At 44.9% G+C, this 20,867-nt stretch overlaps 1 protein-coding gene across 4 annotated transcripts in view; it reads right to left on the reverse strand.

Moving 5' to 3' along the window:
- GOLGA2 (golgin A2) overlaps positions 1–20,867 on the reverse strand; it is a 55,351-nt gene that overhangs the window by 31,617 nt on the left and 2,867 nt on the right. For 3 of the 4 annotated variants that reach the window (XM_056538639.1, XM_056538638.1, XM_056538637.1), the window contains exons 2-6: positions 16,397–16,513; positions 12,353–12,433; positions 3,061–3,104; positions 757–820; positions 204–260 (exon numbers count right to left, since the gene is read on the reverse strand). In XM_056538639.1, the coding sequence (XP_056394614.1) occupies positions 204–260; positions 757–820; positions 3,061–3,104; positions 12,353–12,433; positions 16,397–16,513 (363 nt within the window). The remainder of the gene's footprint in view (positions 1–203; positions 261–756; positions 821–3,060; positions 3,105–12,352; positions 12,434–16,396; positions 16,514–20,867) is intronic. The other variant, XM_056538640.1, reaches the window with a different exon arrangement.

The following is a 20,867-nucleotide window of genomic DNA, read 5'->3' on the forward strand; positions in this document are numbered from 1 at the left end:
AAAGAGTGTGCCTCCAGCTGTTGCAAAACTACAACACCCAGCATGCCCGGACAGCCATAGGCTGTCCGGGCATGCTGGGTGTTGTAGCTTTGCAACAGCTGGAGGCACACTGGTTGGACAACACTGCTCAAATAAGTATTGAACAAAAATCAAAGACACATCCGGCCATTTATTAATTTAGGGATTTATTTCAAGTCACTGACCTCCACTTCTGGACTTGAGGACGAGATGATGTTTTCCCCATTTACGTAGGAATTACCCTAAAAGAGGAAGATTATGACAAACTTGGAATTAAAAGCATCATCCCTTCTAGATCTAGGATAGACAACCCTTAAAGGAGAACTCCATCGAAAATTTACTTATCCCCTTTCTACAGGATAGGGACACGATCTCAGGTACGGGACCGCGGCTTTCTCAGTGAGAAGTGCGTGTCGTGTACCGGTAGACGGCACGCGCGCCATTCATTTCTATGGGAGTGCTGATGATGCCCGAAAGCTATACTCGGGTCTTTTGGGTTCTCCTCACTGGGCATCGGATCCCGTCCCATCAGCTGCTTATCCCCTATCCTGTAGATAGGGAAGAAGTTAATTTAAAAAATAAAAATAATTAATAAAAATCACATAGGGAACAATATACTGAATATGTTTGCGGCTTCTTCATCCGCCTTACATTTCCTGTCTCCAACCTAATGTCTGTGGCCGCCTGTGAACTGCATGAAACACTACACGAAACCAGGAAAATCGGAGCAACACCTACCTGTGACACCAGGCCGTTCAGCTGTTCAGAAAGCTGCCGCAGACTGTCCGTCGAGGAGACAAATCTACAAGACAGAGTCACACATTATATCACAAAAGAGATTAACCTCCATGTATAGTTAATCTGACCAGCGCATGCTAGTTCAATAAGTCACATGACCTGCCATCTATATATCTTATACTACATAGGTATGTATATATATTATATATACTACATAGGGGTGTGTGTGCGCATAAGACTCCAATACAATATAAATACAAGGATCTACATCAGTGTTTACCAACCAGGGTGCCTCCAGCTGTTGCAAAACTACAACTACTAGCATGCCCGGACAGCCGTTGGCTGTCCGGGCATGCTAGGAGTTGTAGTTTTGCAACAGCTGGAGGCACCCTGGTTGGTAAACACTGCTCTACAGGGATAAGCATGGGTCTGTTCCCAATGTGGAGAGAAATAGGTTTCTTCTCTGGTGGGAGTTCATCTCCTGTGAACTTCAGAGGGGAGTCCGCGCAGGTCCATACAGAAGACAGTGGGTCGATAGCGCCAACTTGTGGGCAGATATAGGCATAATTACGGACATTATTGACATGTTGTCCAGAAATGTCAAAAGTTTGGATGGCACCGGGTCTGACTCCGGAGACCTTCCGTGATCTAAACTTATAATCAGGGGAGGTGCCCAGAAACGCTCTCAACTCCCTGACCATCCTCCATTGACTTAAAAGAGAACCAATCATTGAATTTTACTATATAAATGAGTGGAAATGAGTTGTTCTTGGTAAAATCTTCATCCCCCACCATCTCCGGGGAACGTTCCCTTGGACGGGGAGCTATACCCACCTAGTCCTGTCTGCTCCGGCTGTAACCACGCCCCCTCTTGGTGATTGACAGTCCAGGCATGGCCCGCATCATCGCCCTGCGCCATCTGCTGGTGACTATGGCTGCCAATCATCTAAGGGGGAGTGATTACAGTGCAGGGACCAAGCGAACACAGCTCCCCCGCCCGGTGTACTAATTACGGGCCCGGCAGGGGGCACTTAAAAACTTCAGATCCTCACCATCCCTATGGGCAGGAAGGTCCCCCCCCAGGGATGGTGAGGAGGAAGATTTTGTCATATAAAACATGTTGCCACGCATTATATATGGTAAAATCTCATCACAGGTTCCCTTTAACCCCTTAACGACGCAGGACGTAAATGTACGTCCTGGTGAGCTGGTAGTTAACGCACCAGGACGTACATTTACATCCTATACATAACCACGAGCATCGGAGCGATGCTCGGGTCATGTGCGGCGGGTCATGTGCGGCAGGTACCGGCTGCTATCAGCAACCGGGACCCGCCGGTAATGGCCGACATCCGCGATCGCACGGATGTCCGCCATGAACCCCTCAGATGCAGTGATCAATACAGATCTCGGCATCTGCAGCATTTCGGTCACTAAAATGGATGATCGGATCGCCCGCTGCACTGCCGCAGCGATCCGATCTTCCAGAATGGCAGAATGACCCGCGATCTCATACGGGGCCCTGGCAGTCAGCGGCAAGCGGGCGTGTCCGACCACCGCATGAAGCGGCGGCCGACACACCTCAACTGCATTCGGCAGTCCCCCACTCTGCCATAGAGATCCATTGAGGGGGCTTGTCGGCCGCCGCGTCACGTGGTGGTCGACACGCGCTATTTCAGCAAAGTGCTGTGTGCCCCATATGGTCAGACCCCACCGCGATCTGAAACTTATCCCCTATCCTTTAGATTGGGGATAAGTTTTCATATTCCAGAGTACTCCTCTAAGTGATTAACGTTTTAAGCTCCTCTGTGACTCCCATAGAAGTGAATGTGAATTCCAGAGACTACAGCACAGCAAGTCATATAGTTTCCAACACCCTATGGACACAGTGCAGCTCACGAAACACTTAAAAGGAGAACTACGCTACTTTACGTCTTTTTTCCCTTCCCACAAGTTAGGGACTAAGTGTCTCATCGCGGAAGGGTTCGGAACGCACGTGTATTTCCAGCTCTCTGAAAAAGATGCATGGAGGGAGGGGTGTCGACCCCGCTACATGCATGAAGAGAGAGGGGTGCCGTGCTGCTGATCGCAGGGGACGCCGCTTATCCACTATCCCGTGGATAGGGGATAAGAAGTAAAGTAGTAGAGTACTCCTTTAATGTAACTCTCATTCACATCTATGGTCGCTACAGAGACAGTATAGTAGAGCTCGCTCTGCTGCTTTCATGATCCTGCCAAGATGGGGGTCAGGGAGAAGACTGGGGTGTCCCAATGACAACGCCGCTGTATGTAGCCCACACTCACCTCTTGGAATCTGCCGCCATCTTTGTACTATCGTAGTCATTTTGCTGCAAAACAAAAACAGAACAAACATGAGCATAGATACTGAATGGCAAAAAAAAAAAAAAAGGAAGAGTTCAGGATGGCAAACTAGGCAGGGCACAGGCATGGCGGCATGCAAACTATAATAGGAAGGCCAACACCGAGAAAAGAAATGGGGGTCAGCAGTTAAATATCATGTATTTCATATAGGATTATCATCACCGACAAGCAGGAGGGACAGGGAATAATCGCCATTTAACCAAACATTGACGGTGCAAGAGCTCGTCTCTCTCGCCAATCCTGTAGCCGGATCTAGAGCGATCAGCTGACCCCTATCGTCGGCTTTAAAATACATGATATTTCTAGCTTTCCAAAAAAAAAAAAAAAAGCATAAAAGATGACAGGAACTTCTAAAAGTAAAGCGTCAGCCTTTATAGGACTTCATTATGTTTTACGGTCATTTTCACATAATTTTTATTTTTTTCACGGAAACCATCAGCATGCAGGTTTCTGGTTGCTGTTGTCAGAGGTTTTATTTTTAATTTAATTTAATTTATTTATTTTTTCCCCAATCATGCTTTGGTGTACAGAGTGAAGACAGCTCCAACATTAACAGGACAGACCCAGAGCCCAACAACAGCAGGACAGCATGGGGCACTCTTAATATAGACTTGTTAGGAAAGAGGATCCATCACCAGCAATTTGCTGACAGGTTTCAGATTTAGAAAAAAGTAAAATTTTTAATTTCATGAATATATAGCCAACTAACTACACTTTAAAAAGGCATAGAACAGTGTTTCCCAACCAGGGTGCAATCAGCTGTTGCAAAACTACAACTCCCAGCATGCCCGGACAGCCGTGGGTTGGGAAAAAAAAGCAGAGAGAGCACGATTTCACCCAAGAGAGATAAGTAGAGATAGGCTATGTAATGTCTACAGGAGTGAGTGCAGTGTGTGGCACCTCGGACAGTGGGTTATAAAACTGGGTTTCTGTTGGGGTGTTAGAATTTTCCAGGATATCCTCTGATAGGATTTCAGTATCAGCGTCATCTCTCTCCAGGAGGACCTGTTAGAGCACACAACAGGGGGGCGTTAGCACAGCACATGGATCCACATGACACAAGGGTAGGATGGTATAAACAGCATCAGTCACCAGGCTGACCTTTTAACATCAGGGCATCTTATAAGACGAGGAGGGGGAGACCAATCTAGGTGGAGATCACTATGCAGCCCTCCAAGGAGAAACATGGTGTACTACATTGGTCTCACACTGTGGAACTCAAGCTGTTGCAAAACTACAACTCCCAGCATGCCCGGACAGCATGCTGGGGATTGAAGTTCAAAGAAGGCTGGAGAGCCACAGGTAGGAATACCTGCAGATTGTACTGTAATGTATATATTATCTGCTCAGCTCCTCCTGCTCTATAACAGGATACCTGCAGATTGTACTGTATTGTATATATCATCTGCTCAGCTCCTCCTGCTCTATAACATGATACCTGCAGATTGTACTGTATTGTATATATTATCTGCTCAGCTCCTCCTGCTCTATAACATACCTGCAGATTGTACTGTATTGTATATATCATCTGCTCAGCTCCTCCTGCTCTATAACAGGATACCTGCAGATTGTACTGTATTGTATATATCATCTGCTCAGCTCCTCCTGCTCTATAACATGATACCTGCAGATTGTACTGTATTGTATACATCATCTGCTCAGCTCCTCCTGCTCTATAACATGATACCTGCAGATTGTACTGTATTGTATATACCATCTGCTCAGCTCCTCCTGCTCAATAACATGATACCTGCAGATTGTACTGTATTGTATATACCATCTGCTCAGCTCCTCCTGCTCTATAACATGACATCTGCATATTGTACTGTATTGTATATATTATCTATTCAGCTCCTCCTGCTCTATAACCTGATACCTGCATATAGTACTGTATTGTATATATAATCTGCTCAGCTCCTCCTGCTCTATAACATGTTACCTGCAGATTGTACTGTATTGTATATATCATCTGCTCAGCTCCTCCTGCTCTATAACATGATACGTGCAGATTGTACTGTATTGTATATATCATCTGCTCAGCTCCTCCTGCTCTATAACATGTTACCTGCAGATTGTACTGTATTGTATATATCATCTGCTCAGCTCCTCCTGCTCTATAACCTGATACCAACAGATTGTACTGTATTGTATATATCATCTGATCAGCTCCTTCTGCTCTATAACCTGATACCTGAATATTGGACTGCATTGTTAAAGTGACAGGTTCTCTTTAAATAAAAAGGGGTCAGTCTGGTGATAGAGGCAAATAAAAAAATAAAAATAAAAACACTACAAAACACTAAATACAAACAAACATTAACAACATTAGGGAGGAATAAAATGGACTGACTACATTAATGGCATTGTGGGTGGATTCGCCTTTCTCCTACTGAGTCAGCTACATTTGCGACTAAGATAATCTTCAGAAGCTAATAACTATTGGAAGGATTAAGATTTTTTAATAGAAGTAATTTACAAATCTGTTTAACTTTCCGGAGCCAGTTGATATATAAAAAAAAGTTTTTGCCTGGAATAACCCTTTAAAAGAACATTTGAAAAAAAAAAAAAAAAGATAAGCTGGTGCCGGGATCCTTTCCTTTCTTCATCTGTACAACCACGGGCACAGCCAAAACTCCGGTGCCGGCACCTCCGGCTATACCTTTGGTTGCGTTACGTGACTGGCTGGATCATGGCAATTTAAGCATTTTTATTTTTGCTACAGAATTTACAATCTGAATTTTTCTGCCGGATTTTGCCATGTGAACAAGGCCCGAGAGTTTTTTTTCCCCATGGTTCTGCAGACTGGTGAGGGGCGGTAGTTTTTTTCCAGCGCAAACCTTGTCGTTTACACGGTGGATGTAACCTAGGCAGTGATGTGTCGCCACTGACTCACATTCCTACCTGTCATGGGTTCCAGTTTGACCAGTTACAGAGGTGTTGGGATGAAGGATCAGCAGGGAGGGGGGAAGCGACGCCTGTGAATAACACTTAGGACTTGTCACTTCCTGTCTCCGTGGGTTTGTGCGCGCTGTGTACTGCGGCCTCAATGAGGAGGAATGTCTGATAACAGCCCCAGTGCTGCTCTGCATATAGGATACTAACAAACCAATGCAACAGTTACTAGGGTCAATCAAAAAATAAACAAATCTTCATGCAGACCTATGTATTTCAATGCTATCAGACTACAAACAACCCACAGTACTTATCTGACCATGCGGTCAAGCGTTAAGGGGGGGGGGACCAACCGATGGGGCCCCCTGCAATCAGCTACTTATCCCCTATACTGTAGATAGGTGATAAGTAAATTTTCTCTGGCGTACTCCTTTAAAAAGGGGTATTCGGCAGCTCAGCATTTGGAACAAACTGTTCCGAACACTGGAGCCGGCGCCAGTAGCTCGTGACGTCACGCCCCCTTGCATAAACTTGCATTGTGGGGACGGGGCGTGACATCATGAGGGGGCGCAGTTATGACCTCACGAGCTCCCGGCACTGAGCGTTCGGAACAGTTTGTTCCAAACGCTGAGCAGCGGAGTACCCCTTTAAAGTCCAAAGATGGAGAACAATTGGCATAGGAGCTGTGGTCTTCAAATTGTGGACCCCTAATGTTGCAAAACTACAACTCCCAGCATGCCTGGACAGCCAACGGCCATCTTTCCAGTACTTTTGACCATCTTTCCAGCTGCTGTATGCTCCAAAGTTAGTTGTGTAGTTCTTTCCAGTCTGACCACAATGCTCTCTGCTGACACCTCTGTCCGTGTCAGGAACTGTCCAGGGCAGGAGCAAATCTCCATAACAAATCTCTCCTGCTCTGGACAGTTCCTGACACGGACAGAGGTGTCGGCAGAGAGCACTGTGGTCAGACTGGAAAGAACTACACGACTTCCTGTGGAGCATACAGCAGCTGATAAGTACTGGAAGGATTAAGATAATTATATAGAAGTCATTTACAAATCTGTTTAACTTTCCGGCACCAGTTGATTTGAAAACATTTGTTTTCCACCAGAGTACCCCTTTAAGACAATATGAGGCTGCCGTACCAGAATATATCTGCTCGGAAATTCTGTAGCGTGCATGGTTAAAGGGTATCTGTTAATGTATGAAACTTTAAAAACTTTTTGACCTGTTTCTAGAAAATGCTAAATCTGTCAGGGTTTGAGTGTTCGAACCCTGACCAATGACTAAAACGAGCATGGAAGAGAAGCACTTGGGAGTCCTGGACAGCCCCATTGACTTACATTATGAGCCCGTACAGGTCACGTGACACAGAGCTGGGAGAGAACACAATTAGGCTGCATTCACACCACGATTTTACAATACAGTTTCCCGTATCAGGTTTTTGATGAAAAACAGATTCCTCAAAACCTGACTAAACTGTATCAAAACGTGTGTACAAATTTTAACCCGTATACGGTTTGAAAAATGATGTCTGGTTGCATCCGTTTTTAATTTTAAAAAAATGCATACGTTTTTAACTTTTCACTTCATTATGAATAAAGTTTCACTTGTTTGATTGAAATTCCAATAAAAAATAAAAAAAACTGTGCAAAGTCAAAAACCGGATGGAACCGTACGTACATACAGTTCTGTACGGTTCCCATTGACTCCCATGTTAAAAAAAAAATAATTTAATTAAAAAACAAAGTATACGGTTTTTCACCCGGACCAAAAATCATGGTAGGCTACGGTTTTGGGTACGGGAAAAAAACTGGACAAAACTGTACAGGACGCAAAACGGATGCATTGTTTGGCATACGGTTTTCAATGGAGAGTCATGCATACAGTTTTTAATACGCTTCCGTACGGTTTTCACATTGAAAACGTAAACGGGAACTCTACTGCAAAAATGTGGTGTGAATGCAGCCTTAGCGCGCTCTTTTACGGGCTCATTCTCATGATCGGTCGGGGTCTGAAAGCTCAGACACCAACAGATAAAAACTTTTGATATGACTCCAGAGCAATGCTTCCCCAACCACGGTGCCTCCGGAGCGATGTTTCCTCAACCAGGGTGCCTCCAGCAGTTGCACAAATAGAACTCCCAGCATGCTGGGAGTTGTAGTTTTGCAACAGCTGGAGGTCTACAAATTTGGAGAACACTGGTCTAAAGTGAAACAGCACAACTGATGCTTCTTATTCTCCCTGATACAACGTACATGAGAGGGGAAATAGTAAATACTATGCAATAGAAGTTTAAAAAATAAATAAAAAGTCAGCTGCTCCTTGGCAGGACAAGCCCATCACCGACACTTAAAGTGGGAAGGATTTTATGGCGCTCCAGGCATCCTGTGCCAGTCACAGCGGAGGAGGAATGCCTGGCAGCTGCCGCCACAGATGCCTCAAGACGGGCGACATTGATACGTTTGATTCTAAACAAACATCATATCCTGCCAGGATTAGTGCAGATCCAAGGAGAGGCAAATGGCAAGACGGCCCGTCAGAGCGGAGAGCCCGGCAATACCCATCCTGCAGCAAATCAGGGCACTTCCAACTGTTGCAAAACTACAACTCCCAGCATGCCCGGACAGCCTTCGGCTGTCCGGGCATGCTGGGGGTTGTAGTTTTGCAACTTACGAGGCACCCTGGTAGGGAGACACTGGTCTAGACATTAAAGGGGTACTCCACTGGAAAACATTTTTTTCTAAATCAACCGGTGCCAGAAAGTTAAACAGATTTGTGAATTACTTCTATTTAAAAAAATCTTAATCCTTCCAGTACTTATCAGCTGCTGTTATGATCCACAGGAATTTCTTTTCTTTTTGAATTTCCTTTCTGTCTGACCACAGTGCTCTCTGCTGACCTCTGCTGTCCATTTTAGGAACTGTCCAGAGCAGGAGAAAATCCCCATAGAAAACCTCTCCTGCTCTGGGACAGTTCCTGACATGGACAGAGGTGGCTAATATATCTAGGGAAGGGACTTGTGTCCTAGGGTGCAGTGTGGTGACTGGGTGCTCTAATCCCAGTATATACACAGTCATGAAAAAGAAATTCACCCACGCTGTTTAAACTGCAAAAAGGTCTTCCTTTTATATATGGATTTTTCCAAACTTATAACAAAATACAGGAAAGCAGAAAAATAACCACCCAATGTGGATAAGTAAAAGTCTGCACGATGTGTCTTTGAGCAAGGTGGACAGAGGTGGCAGCAGAGTGCACTGTGGTCAGATAGAAAGGAAATTAAAAAAGAAAAGAACTTCCTCTGTAGTATACAGCAGCTGATAAGTACTGGAAGGATTAAGATTTTTTTATTTTATTTTTTTATAGAAGTAATTTACAAATCTGTTTAACTTTCTGGCACCAGTTGATTAAAAAAATAAATAAAAAAAAATTCCCAGTGAAAGTACCCCTTTAAGGGGGAGATTTATCAAAACCTGTCCAGAGGAAAGTTACTGAGTTGCCCATAGCAACCAACCAGATCGCTGCTTTCATTTTTTAAAAGGCCTCTGAAAAATGTAAGAAGCGATGTGATTGGTTGGTTGCTATGGGCAACTCAGCAACTTTTTCTCTGGAGAGGTCTTGATTAATCTCCCCCATTAAGTTTTGTCTCCTATAGGTGTTACCTGGTGCTTAAAGGGGTATTCCAGAATGTTGTTTTCTTCAGGCTTTGTGCCCACGATGCCAAGGTATAATACAGTGTAATCTGCTTCTATTACCTCCTTGTAACATTTTGCCCATTTATAGACAGAAACTGCGCCCAGAAGTCATTTTATTTGACTGTTGTCTCTGACCTTTCCCAGCATTCCATGCGGCCAGAGACAATGGGGGAGATTCATCAAAACCTGTGCGGAGGGAAAGTCGACCAGTTGCCTATAGCAACCAATCAGATCGCTTCTTTCACTTTCAAAAAAGGCCTCTGAAAAATTAAAGAAGCGAAACGATTGGTTGCTATGGGCAACTGGCCGACTTTTCCTCAGTAAAGGTCTTGAGGACTCTCCCCCCCCCAAATATGTCAAAAGTCACATGGGGGTGTGGCTATGCTGCAGCGGGTGGAAAAGATTTACTGAAGTAATGATTTCTGCTTGCCCGCTGCAGTATAGCCACGCCCCCTGGAGACCATGTGACTTATGACATATTGTCTCTGGTCGTATAGAATGCTGGGAAAGGTAAAAGACAACAGTAAAGTTAGAAGACTTTTTCTACAGTACTTTCGGGTGCGGGTCTTGTGCATAAAAACAACGTTGGACCCCTGTAATATGGATGGGCACATTTTTACCGCCTCATCTGAACAGGGGTTTACAGGAATCCATGGTGTAGATGGGGCCTCATTCACATGTATGGAAGGGATTTCCTGCTGCACAAATTTTTATCGGCAAAGCCGCCACGTGTGAATACACCCAGATACCTGTACTGTTACCTCTTCAGCCCGTCCATGAGGAAACCTGTCGGCTCTATATAACCATCACACAGACGCCATAAACCAGCGCTGGAATGTACCAGAGGTACCATCCCGCCCTCCAGCTGTCACAAAGACAAACAGAGGTTATAACCCAGCGAAGTGCCAAAGGTCGCCCAGCTACACTACACTAAAGTCTCTACAAAATACCCTGCAGTATATAGAATAGGGATGTCCGGATACCATTTTTATAAGTATCCAATGAGTACCAATACTCCCCCCCCCCCCCCCCACCTCACCCCACCCAAAGTACTCACCAATACCAATAACCAATTCTTCTCTATGGTCATGTGACAGCAGAGGTGGCGCTAGACTTTGCGAAGCCTTAGGCAAAAGATGAACACGAGGCCTTCACAATTAAGATATGCCACAATAGTTAGGTAGGGAATACTAATCCCCCCCATTTGGGTAGAAGCCCTCAGCAAGTAGGTAATCCCCTCCCTCCATTAGGTAGAAGCCAACAGAAGACAGGTAAGGAATCCCCCCTATTAGGTAGAAGCTCCCAGTAGGTAGGGAATCCTCTCAATTAGGTAGAAGTCTGAGTAGGTAGGTGGGGAGTCCTACCAGCGGGTGATTCCCTACCTACCTACTGGGGTTCTACTTAAGAGAGGATTCCATTCCTATCTTCTGGGAGCTTCTACCTAATGGAAGGTGGGGTTAACTACCAGCTGGAGGGTCCTTCCAAATAAGGGTCCTAGCAAATAAGGACTCCCCGAGGGGGGGGTGGGGGTGGACGGAAATTGCCTACCGCCTACTCAGGCGTATTTATAATAAGGGAGATTCCCTACCTACTGGGGGCTTCTTCCTATTCAGTAGAAGTTAGGTAGGTAGAAGCCCCGGTATGTAGTTAGGGAACCTCCTATTAGGTAAACGCCCCCCAATAAATCCTCTCCAAAAAGAGAATAATAAAATTTCCACTCCCTTTACTCCTGCACTGAGGCTTCTGCATCCTTCACTCTGTTAGTGGTGCAGGACCTTCTGACGATGACGCCAATTCATTGCATGGCAGGTCCTGCACCACTCAGGATAACTGAGCGAACGATTTAGAGGGCTTAGCGGAAGAGCATTGGAAAATGGAATAGGTTTTTTTATTTTTTTATATAGTATAAGGTCAGCAGGTATCAGGGACTCATGCAAATGTCAGGTATCGGCACTGATACAGATACCAGTATTGGTACTGGAAGCAAGAAAAAAAAAAAAAAAAAACTTGAAATAAAAAAATAAAAAAAATGAGTAAAAAAGATTTTTCATGAAGTAAGAATGAGGAACATAGCAGCCCCCTCTTATTAATCTATAGCAGTGTTTCCCAACCAGGGTGCCTCCAGCTGTAGCAAAACTACAACTCCCAGCATGCCAACGGCTGTCCGGGCATGCTGGGAGTTGTAGTTTTGTAACAGCTGGAGGGGCATGGGTTGGGGAAAGACTGCTCTAGAATATAAATTAGTGACGTTTAAAAAGGAGGCTTTTCACTTTGCACAGTAAAAAAATAAAAAAAATACGTCATATATAGTAGACAATGCAACAACATAAAGCTAGTCTCCATGTAAATTATATATACACACATATACATTCACATATACACACACACGTGTGTAACACAATTGTACACAGGTTCCTTATGCTCTAGTGACTTTGTGATGCACAATAACAGGGGTAACAAATCCACTGCACCCCTAATAAATGAACTATAATGACCAGGAAGGAGAAGGTAAAACATAAAAAGCATAATGTAAACCAGCCGGCATGCATCAGGGGTGCAGGGTAGACGAGCACAGAAAAGTTTAGCCAAAAAATGAGAATGGCAGACGCTCCCCGTATATAGCTCACCTTCACGTCTCCCAAACCGGGGATGGATACCCCATTGGATCTATGGAGATCAGATACCAGCCCCTTCAATATGGCCTCAATCTGAAGACAGTGAGAGAAACAGAGAGAGAAAGGGAGAAGGCAGATAAGCGGTGAAGGGGAGAGCATATGAAACAGAGTAACAAAACTGCACCTCTGCGACAGGTACAAGCCACAAATCCACCTGTATCTGAAGCTAAAAGAACCTCCCTGATGTAAACAGCTTCCATATCTCCGCTCCTTACACCAACCTGATAGTGCTCCTTTAAAGGGGTACTCCGGTGGAAACCTATATTAAACCAACTGGTGCCAGAAAGTTAAACAGATTTGTTAGGCTACATTCACACATCGTTTTTACATTACGGGTGTCGGATCCAGCTGGGGGAGGGGCAAACCGGGCTCTCCCGTACCCCAGCCGGACCAGTGCTGAACTCCATTTACTTGAATGAGCCGATCGCAGTCAAATGGTGACTCCGGTCGGCTCATTTTTGACCCGTATGAGGTTTTGTGATTGGAAATAAAACCGTAGTATACTACAGTTTTAGGCCGGGTCAGGAAACCGCATACGGGTCAAAAATGAGCCGACCGGAGTCACCATTTGACTGCGGTCGGCTCATTCAAGTAAATGGAGTTCAGCACTGGTCCGGCTGGGGTACGGGAGAGCCCGGTTTGCCCCCTCCCCCAGCTGGATCCGGCACCCGTAATGTAAAAACGAAGTGTGAATGCAGCCTTAATTACTTCTATTAAAATTTTTTAAAGGGGTTCTCCAGTGCCTAAACATCTTATCCCCTATCCAAAGGATAGGGGATAAGATGTCTGATGGCGGGAGTCCGCTGGGGACCTTGCACGCGGCACCCCGTTTATAATCAGTCCCTGGAGCGTGTTCGCTCCGGGTCTGATTAACGGCGACCACAGGGCCGGCAGCATGTGACGTCACGCCTCCGCCCCCGTGTGACTTCACGCTCCGCCCCTCAATGCAAGCCTATGGGAGGGGGCGTGATAGCTGTCTTTGGATAGGGGATAAGATGTCTAAGCACCGGAGAACCCTTTTTAATGCTTCCAGTACTTATCAGCTGCTGTTTACTACAGTGGAAGTTCTTTTCTTTTTGAATTTCTTTTCTGTCTGACCACAGTGCTCTCTGCTGACACCTCTGTCCATGTCAGAAACTGTCCAGAGCAGGAGAGGGTTGCTATGGGGATTTGCTCCTACACTGGACAGAGTTATCAGCAGAGAGTACTGTGGTCACTCAGAAAGGAAATGCCAAAGGAAAACTTCCTCTCTAGTATACAGCAGCTGATAAGTACTGGAAGGATTAAGATTTTTTTTAATTGACGTAATTTACAAAGATGTTTAACTTTCTGGCACCAATTGAATTAAGATAAATAGTTTTTCACCAGAGTAAAAGCCTTTAATGCTACCGGTTGCAAAACTACAACTCCCAGCATGCCCGGACAGCCGTTGGCTGTCCGGACATGCTGGGAGTTGTAGTTTTGCAACAGCTGGAAGCACCCTGGTTGGAAAACACTGTCTCATACACATCCCAGGAGCTACTATAGCTGCGGAACAGCCATCAGAAACTGCACATCACTTGGCTAAGCACTGGGGGTAATGGGAGACTATACATAACTGCTGGTCAATCTGGATTTTCAGGTTTTACCAAATTTGTCCTTAATTAGAATTTGCAAATCATATTGGTAAGAGCTGGAGATGGCAGATCTAAGATACCGCAGACTTCCTATAAGAAACTAGATGTATGCATGTATAATGAACAAGGCTGCCAGACAAGAAGCGGCCTGTCAGCCAGAGGTGCTCAGGGACAGGGTACAGTCACAACGATCAATACACAACCAAAAAATTATTCAAGAGAGCGTTTCCTCATTTCATTGCATCAACCTCTTAAGCCAAGACATATTCTACTAAACTGTCAGTCCTCTCTGTACCTAGGAAAGCTGGGTAACAACTAATATTAATGGCAACGTGGAGAAAGGAGATCTCTGCAGCACACATCAACATAACTTTATTGAAAGCAAAAGTTCAGCGCACAGCCAACAAGCGTTTCGCTTTTACAGCTTCTTCACAGGAGGCTGATGCTTCTGTATTGTAGATTTGTACTGTAGCTTTCGCTTCTCTCTGCATTGAAGCCTATGAACACATCAGAGGTATACAAGGGGGAATACATATACGTAATTATAAAAATGTAGCTATAGATATGTGTGTATGTGATATGTGTACAGTGACCCCCCCCTGACCTACGATGGCCCCGACATTCGATAATTTCAACATGCGATGGACTCTCAGAGACTATCACATGTTGAAGGCAGCATCAACATACGATGCTTTTGTATGTCGGGGCCATCGCATAAACGGCTATCCGGCAGCGCAGACTGCTTCAGCTGCCGCCGGATAGCCGTTTACGGTGCCCCGTGTGCTCTGGTGATTGTCTCCTACCTGTCCTCGGGGCTCCGGAGCTCCTCTTCGGGATCCCCTCCATCGCCGGCGCTCTCCATCGTCGTCATCACGTCACCGCGCACGCCATCCCATCATCCAATAGGAGCGGCGTGCGTAGTGACGTGATGACGGCGACATGAGAGCGACGATCCCGGGCAGCAGAGACGTTCCGGAGCGGCGGCGGGGACATCACGGGGACGCGGCGACAGCGATAGAGCGCAACATCCAGGGCAGCGGTGAAGAGTGGTGACGGTCCGGAGCGGCGGGGACAGGGGAGTACAACTTCCTATTCTTTACATTGCACGGATCCCTCAACATACGAAGGTTTCAACAAACGATGGTTCATTTGGAACGGATTACCATCGTATGTTGAGGGACCACTGTATATATTATATTCACACACATGTGTAAGATAGAGATAGATTATATATATATATATATATATACATATACATATACACACACGTGTGTGTGTGTAAGTAAAATATATATATTTATTATCACATATACACACATGTATATGTATTTTCCTCAAAAGGATTCCATGCATGAGAGGATTTGAAAGCTACATTACAAATGTATGAAACCGAAGCATCAGCGGTGGATTTGTTGCGTCTAGAAAATTATTTTCATCAGTAATGAATTCAGAAATGCTCTGAGTCCCAAGAAAAGTCTGAACGCACTTTGCCAGGGAATCAGGGAGCTTGGAAAAACAGTTGTAAAGTAGAGCGATGGTTTGGATTTGTAGCTTTTCTCATCTCTCCTTCCCATGCACCCAGAATACACCACTGGGCTGGTATGAGTAGCTGTAACCATTCCCCCCCCCCAATAAATATACTTTCCTATACCTAGATGCACAGTCTCGGGTCTACTAGAACTGTATCAGCCACATTTACTATAAGTTCCCTCAACACCAACTCCTATGTAAGCTCAAAACTAAACGTGGACAGAGCCTAAATAATTCTGCGTTGTTAAGAAGTAATACATCCACTGATCATGCATAACTGCAAAAACAAAGCAAACTTGACATTTCGGATTTTAGGAAATTTGGTGACAACCTTTACGGAAAACTATAATAAAGCCAAAAGAACCTGGCCCTCTGCTTTCCGAGGAACAGATAAAATTACTGTGTAGGAGACCGGACAAAGAGAGGACAACTTCATCCCTGTGCAGACATATGCTGGATCATTAAAAAGAGAACTCTGCCACGCCCCGCTTGTGACATCACGGACACGCCTCCTCAATGCAAGTCCATGGGAGGGGGTGTGACGGACGTCACGCCCCCTCTCATAGACTTGCATTGAGGGGGCGTGTCCGTGACGTCAAGAGCCTCCGGTGCTGCACCCGAAGCTCTAAACGAATGCCGGGGGCAGCAGGGAGATCGCGGGGGTCCCCAGAGATCAGACATCTTAACCCCTATCCTTTTGACAGGGGGATAAGATGTCTAGGGGTGGAGTACCCCTTTAACAATATACCTAAACCTAGAGTCAGAGCTGTAACCAGTGTTCATAATACCCCCTCAAAAAATCACCCCAAAAGGGTTAATGTGAACAAGGTCATCAGGTCCTGTAACTTACGGGGTCTGGTGAGAGACGATTGGGGGTGTCAGGACGGCTGTTTGACTCTTTGGCCTTTTTCTTCTTCTTGCCGCCCGCAGGAGCAGGTGGAGTCGCCTTCTGTTGAAATTCCTTTAGCTATAAAGAGGAAAGAAAAGTTACATGTTACGGGCGGCAGATGTATAAACTGTAACTAAACTAAATAGTATATATGTCAGTGTTTCCCAACCAGGGTGCCTCCAGCATACTTAGCGGTGTCGTTTTGCAACAGCTGGAGGCACCCTATTTAGAAAATACTGGCAAGTGCTGTAGACCAGTGCTCGTCACCATGGCAAGGAAGAATTTCATTGTGGCGCCCAAGTTTTTGTCAGCCCTCTCCAGCCTTTTCCAATTTTGGAAAAATCCAACAAAAACAAAATAAAACAAAACAAAAACTTATCTCCGCCCATGGTTGGCGCTTTGGTGTTACATAGGCAGTGGACGCCAGTTGACCGCTCCAGCTATTCGGTGGTCTTGGCAGTCACCCTCCGTACTCAGGAGTACTGAGCGTGACTGCCAAGGCTGCAGTGGTCATGTGACATCCGCTGCTTATGACTAAGGCTTTCCTGTGAGGCCGAAACGCGTCACTTGAGTCAGTTTGAGGTCTTCGAAGACTATACAATAAAAGTGCTGTTCCCGAGTTTGGCGCTGGACATTCTTCCTTTTAGCACCCGCTGCTTATGTAATGTCGGAGCACAGATCAGAGGCAGAACCGCTGGTCAGCACAGGAATGGAGACAGAGACAAGTAAAACAGGTCTTTTTTTTTTGTTTGTTTGTTTTTTCTAAATATAAAGATGAGAGGACACTAATGACATCACATTGCTTGACGTTGACATCCTGGCGTTGGTTGGAGTTGTAGTTTTGGAGATTAGGAGTTTCTGGTTGGAGATCAAATATTGATCAAATCTTAAAGGGGTACTCCGCTGCTCAGCGTTTGGAACAAACTGTTCCGAATGCTGGAGCTCGTGATGTCATCATAGCCCCGCCCCCTCATGACACCCCACCCCCTCAATGCAAGTCTATGGGAGGGGGCGTGACAACTGCCACGCCCCCTCCCATAGACTTGCATTGAAGGGGCGGGGCGTGACGTTGTGAGGGAGCGGGGCTATGACATCACGAGCTCCCAACGCCGGCTCCTGTGTTCGGAGCCTGTCAAATTGAAAATGCCAATCTGCGGGTACCATGGTAGAGAGCAGGAGGAACTGAGCAGATGATCTATAGTTATCTGGGAAACATTCCAACTTGTCACTTACCTGTGTATATCTCGGCTTATTGTGGCCTAAATAGTCATGTGGGCGGTCCTACTCAGATCAGCTATCTGTATGTAAAAGGGAATGTAGAGAGCTGTCAATAACTAATTAGGGCCGTCCACTTGACTACTTTGATTATCCAGGGTTAAAAGGGGTACTCTGGGGAAATTTTTTTTTTTTTATCAATTGGTGCCAGAAAGTTAAACAGATTTGTAAATGACTTCTACTAAAAAAAAAATATCTTTATCCTTCCAGTACTTATTAGCAGCTGTATGCTACAGAGGAAATTCTTTTCTTTTTGAATTTCTTATATGTCTTGTCCACAGTGCTCTCTGCTTGATGCCCGTATCAGGAACTGTCCAGAGCAGGAGAAAATCCCCATAGCAAACCTATGCTGCGCTGGACAGTTCCCGACACGGACTGAGGGGGTCAGCAGAGAGCACTGTGGACAAGACAAAAAAGAAATTAAAAAAGAAAAGAATTTCCTCTGTAGCATACAGCTGCTAAAAAGTACTGGAAGGATAAAGATTTTTTTTAATAGAAGTCATTTACAAATCTGTTTAACTTTCTGGCACCAGTTGATTTAAAATCATCTGCTCAGCTCCTCCTGCTCTATAACATGATACCTGCAGATTGTACTGTATTGTATATATCATCTGCTCAGCTCCTACTGCTCTAACATAATACCTGCAGATTGTACTGTATTGTATATATCATCTGCTCAGCTCCTACTGCTCTAACATAATACCTGCAGATTGTACTGTATTGTATATATCATCTGCTCAGCTCCTACTGCTCTAACATAATACCTGCAGATTGTACTGTATTGTATATATCATCTGCTCAGCTCCTCCTGCTCTATAACATGATACCTGCAGATTGTACTGTATTGTATATATCATCTGCTCAGCTCCTACTGCTCTATAACATGATACCTGCAGATTGTACTGTATTGTATATATCATCTGCTCAGCTCCTCCTGCTCTATAACCTGATACCTGCAGATTGTACTGTATTGTATATATCATCTGCTCAGCTCCTCCTGCTCTATAACATGATACCTGCAGATTGTACTGTATTGTATTATATCATCTGCTGAGCTCCTCTTGCTATATAACCTGATACCTGCAGATTGTACTGTATTGTATATATCATCTGCTCAGCTCCTCCTGCTCTATAACATGATATCTGCAGATTGTACTGTATTGTATTATATCATCTGCTGAGCTCCTCTTGCTATATAACATGATACCTGCAGATTGTACTGTATTGTATATATCATCTGCTCAGCTCCTCCTGCTCTATAACATGATATCTGCAGATTGTACTGTATTGTATATATCATCTGCTCAGCTCCTCCTGCTCTATAACATGATATCTGCAGATTGTACTGTATTGTATATATCATCTGCTCAGCTCCTCCTGCTCTATAACATGATACCTGCAGATTGTACTGTATTGTATATATCATCTGCTCAGCTCCTCCTGCTCTATAACATGATATCTGCAGATTGTACTGTATTGTATATATCATCTGCTCAGCTCCTCCTGCTATATAACATGATACCTGCAGACTGTACTGTATTGTATATATCATCATGGACTGTGTTTTTATTGTGACAGATTCCCTATGAAAACAGTGACAGCTCTGAGTCACAAGAATGATGATGATGATGATGATGATCGGCCAAGTCCACAGATACTTCACAGTCTCCAAGTCTGGAGCCGCAGCCCACAGGGTCATAGCCAGAGACAGGTACAATAGGTATGTGATGGAACGAGAAAGCAATCACCACCAACTGAGCCAACACATTTTCTACAGTCTAAGCCATTTCTACTCTTCAGAGAAAAAAATAAATAAAAGCCTTGCTGTGTTCTCTACCAGGACAATAGGCCAATTGTAGAGAACAGGACCTACAAAAACCAGACAATAATCCAAGAAAACTACAGCACAACGCTCCCCTCAGGTGTCTGTGTCCTGCTGCTGCTTAGATCATATCTTTGATTAAAAACTACTTTGCATATTCACTTACAAGCCACTTTATTAGGTACACAGTGCTAGTCCTGGGTCAGACGCCCTTTATACTTTCTACAAGGCGCTGGAAACATTCCTCAGAGATTTTGCTCCATATGGACATGATGACATCACACAGTTCCTCCATATAGACATGATGACATCACACAGTTCTCCATATAGACATGATGACATCACACAGTTCCTCCATATGGACATGATGACATCACACAGTTCTCCATATAGACATGATGACATCACACAGTTCCTCCATATGGACATGATGACATCACACAGTTCCTCCATATGGACATGATGACATCACACAGTTCCTCCATATGGACATGATGACATCACACAGTTCTCCATATAGACATGATGACATCACACAGTTCTCCATATAGACATGATGACATCATGCAGTTGCTGTAGATTTGCCAGCTGCGCATCCATGATGAGAATCTCCGGTTCCACCACATCCTAGCGGTGATCTGTTGGATGAGATCTGGTCACTGTGGAGGCCATTGGAGTCCAGTAACCTCATTTGTCCTGTATGAGAAGATGTCATGTGACCTCATTGTCCTGTATGAGAAGATGTCATGTGACCTCATTGTCCTGTATGAGATGATGTCATGTGACCTCATTGTCCTGTATGAGAAGATGTCATGTGACCTCATTGTCCTGTATGAGAAGATGTCATGTGACCTCATTGTCCTGTATGAGATGATGTCATGTGACCTCATTGTCCTGTATGAGATGATGTCATGTGACTTGGGGCATTATCCTGCTGGAAGTATCATCTGAAGATAAAGGGGACACTGTGGTCATAAAGGGACGGACATGGTAGGTTGTAGTGTTTATACCAGGATCAATTGGTACTAAAAGGCCCAAAGTGCCCAAATGTCTCCCCCCTCCCACCATTACACCACCAGCCTGAACCACTGACACATGACAGGATGGATTCATTCTTTTATATTGTTTACACCAAATTCTGCCCCTGCCATCCGAATGTAACAGCTGAAATAGAGACTCCTCAGACCAGACAGCGTTCTTCCATCTTCCATTGTCCAGTTTTGGTGCCTGTGTGAATTGTAGCCTCAGTTTCCTGCTCTTAGCTGACAGGAGTGGCCCCTGGTGTGGTCTTCTGCTGCTGTAGCCCATCTGCTGTAAGATTGGACGTGTTGTGCG

This window comes from Hyla sarda, chromosome 9 (genome assembly GCF_029499605.1).
Source record: "Hyla sarda isolate aHylSar1 chromosome 9, aHylSar1.hap1, whole genome shotgun sequence".
NCBI lineage: Eukaryota > Metazoa > Chordata > Amphibia > Anura > Hylidae > Hyla > Hyla sarda.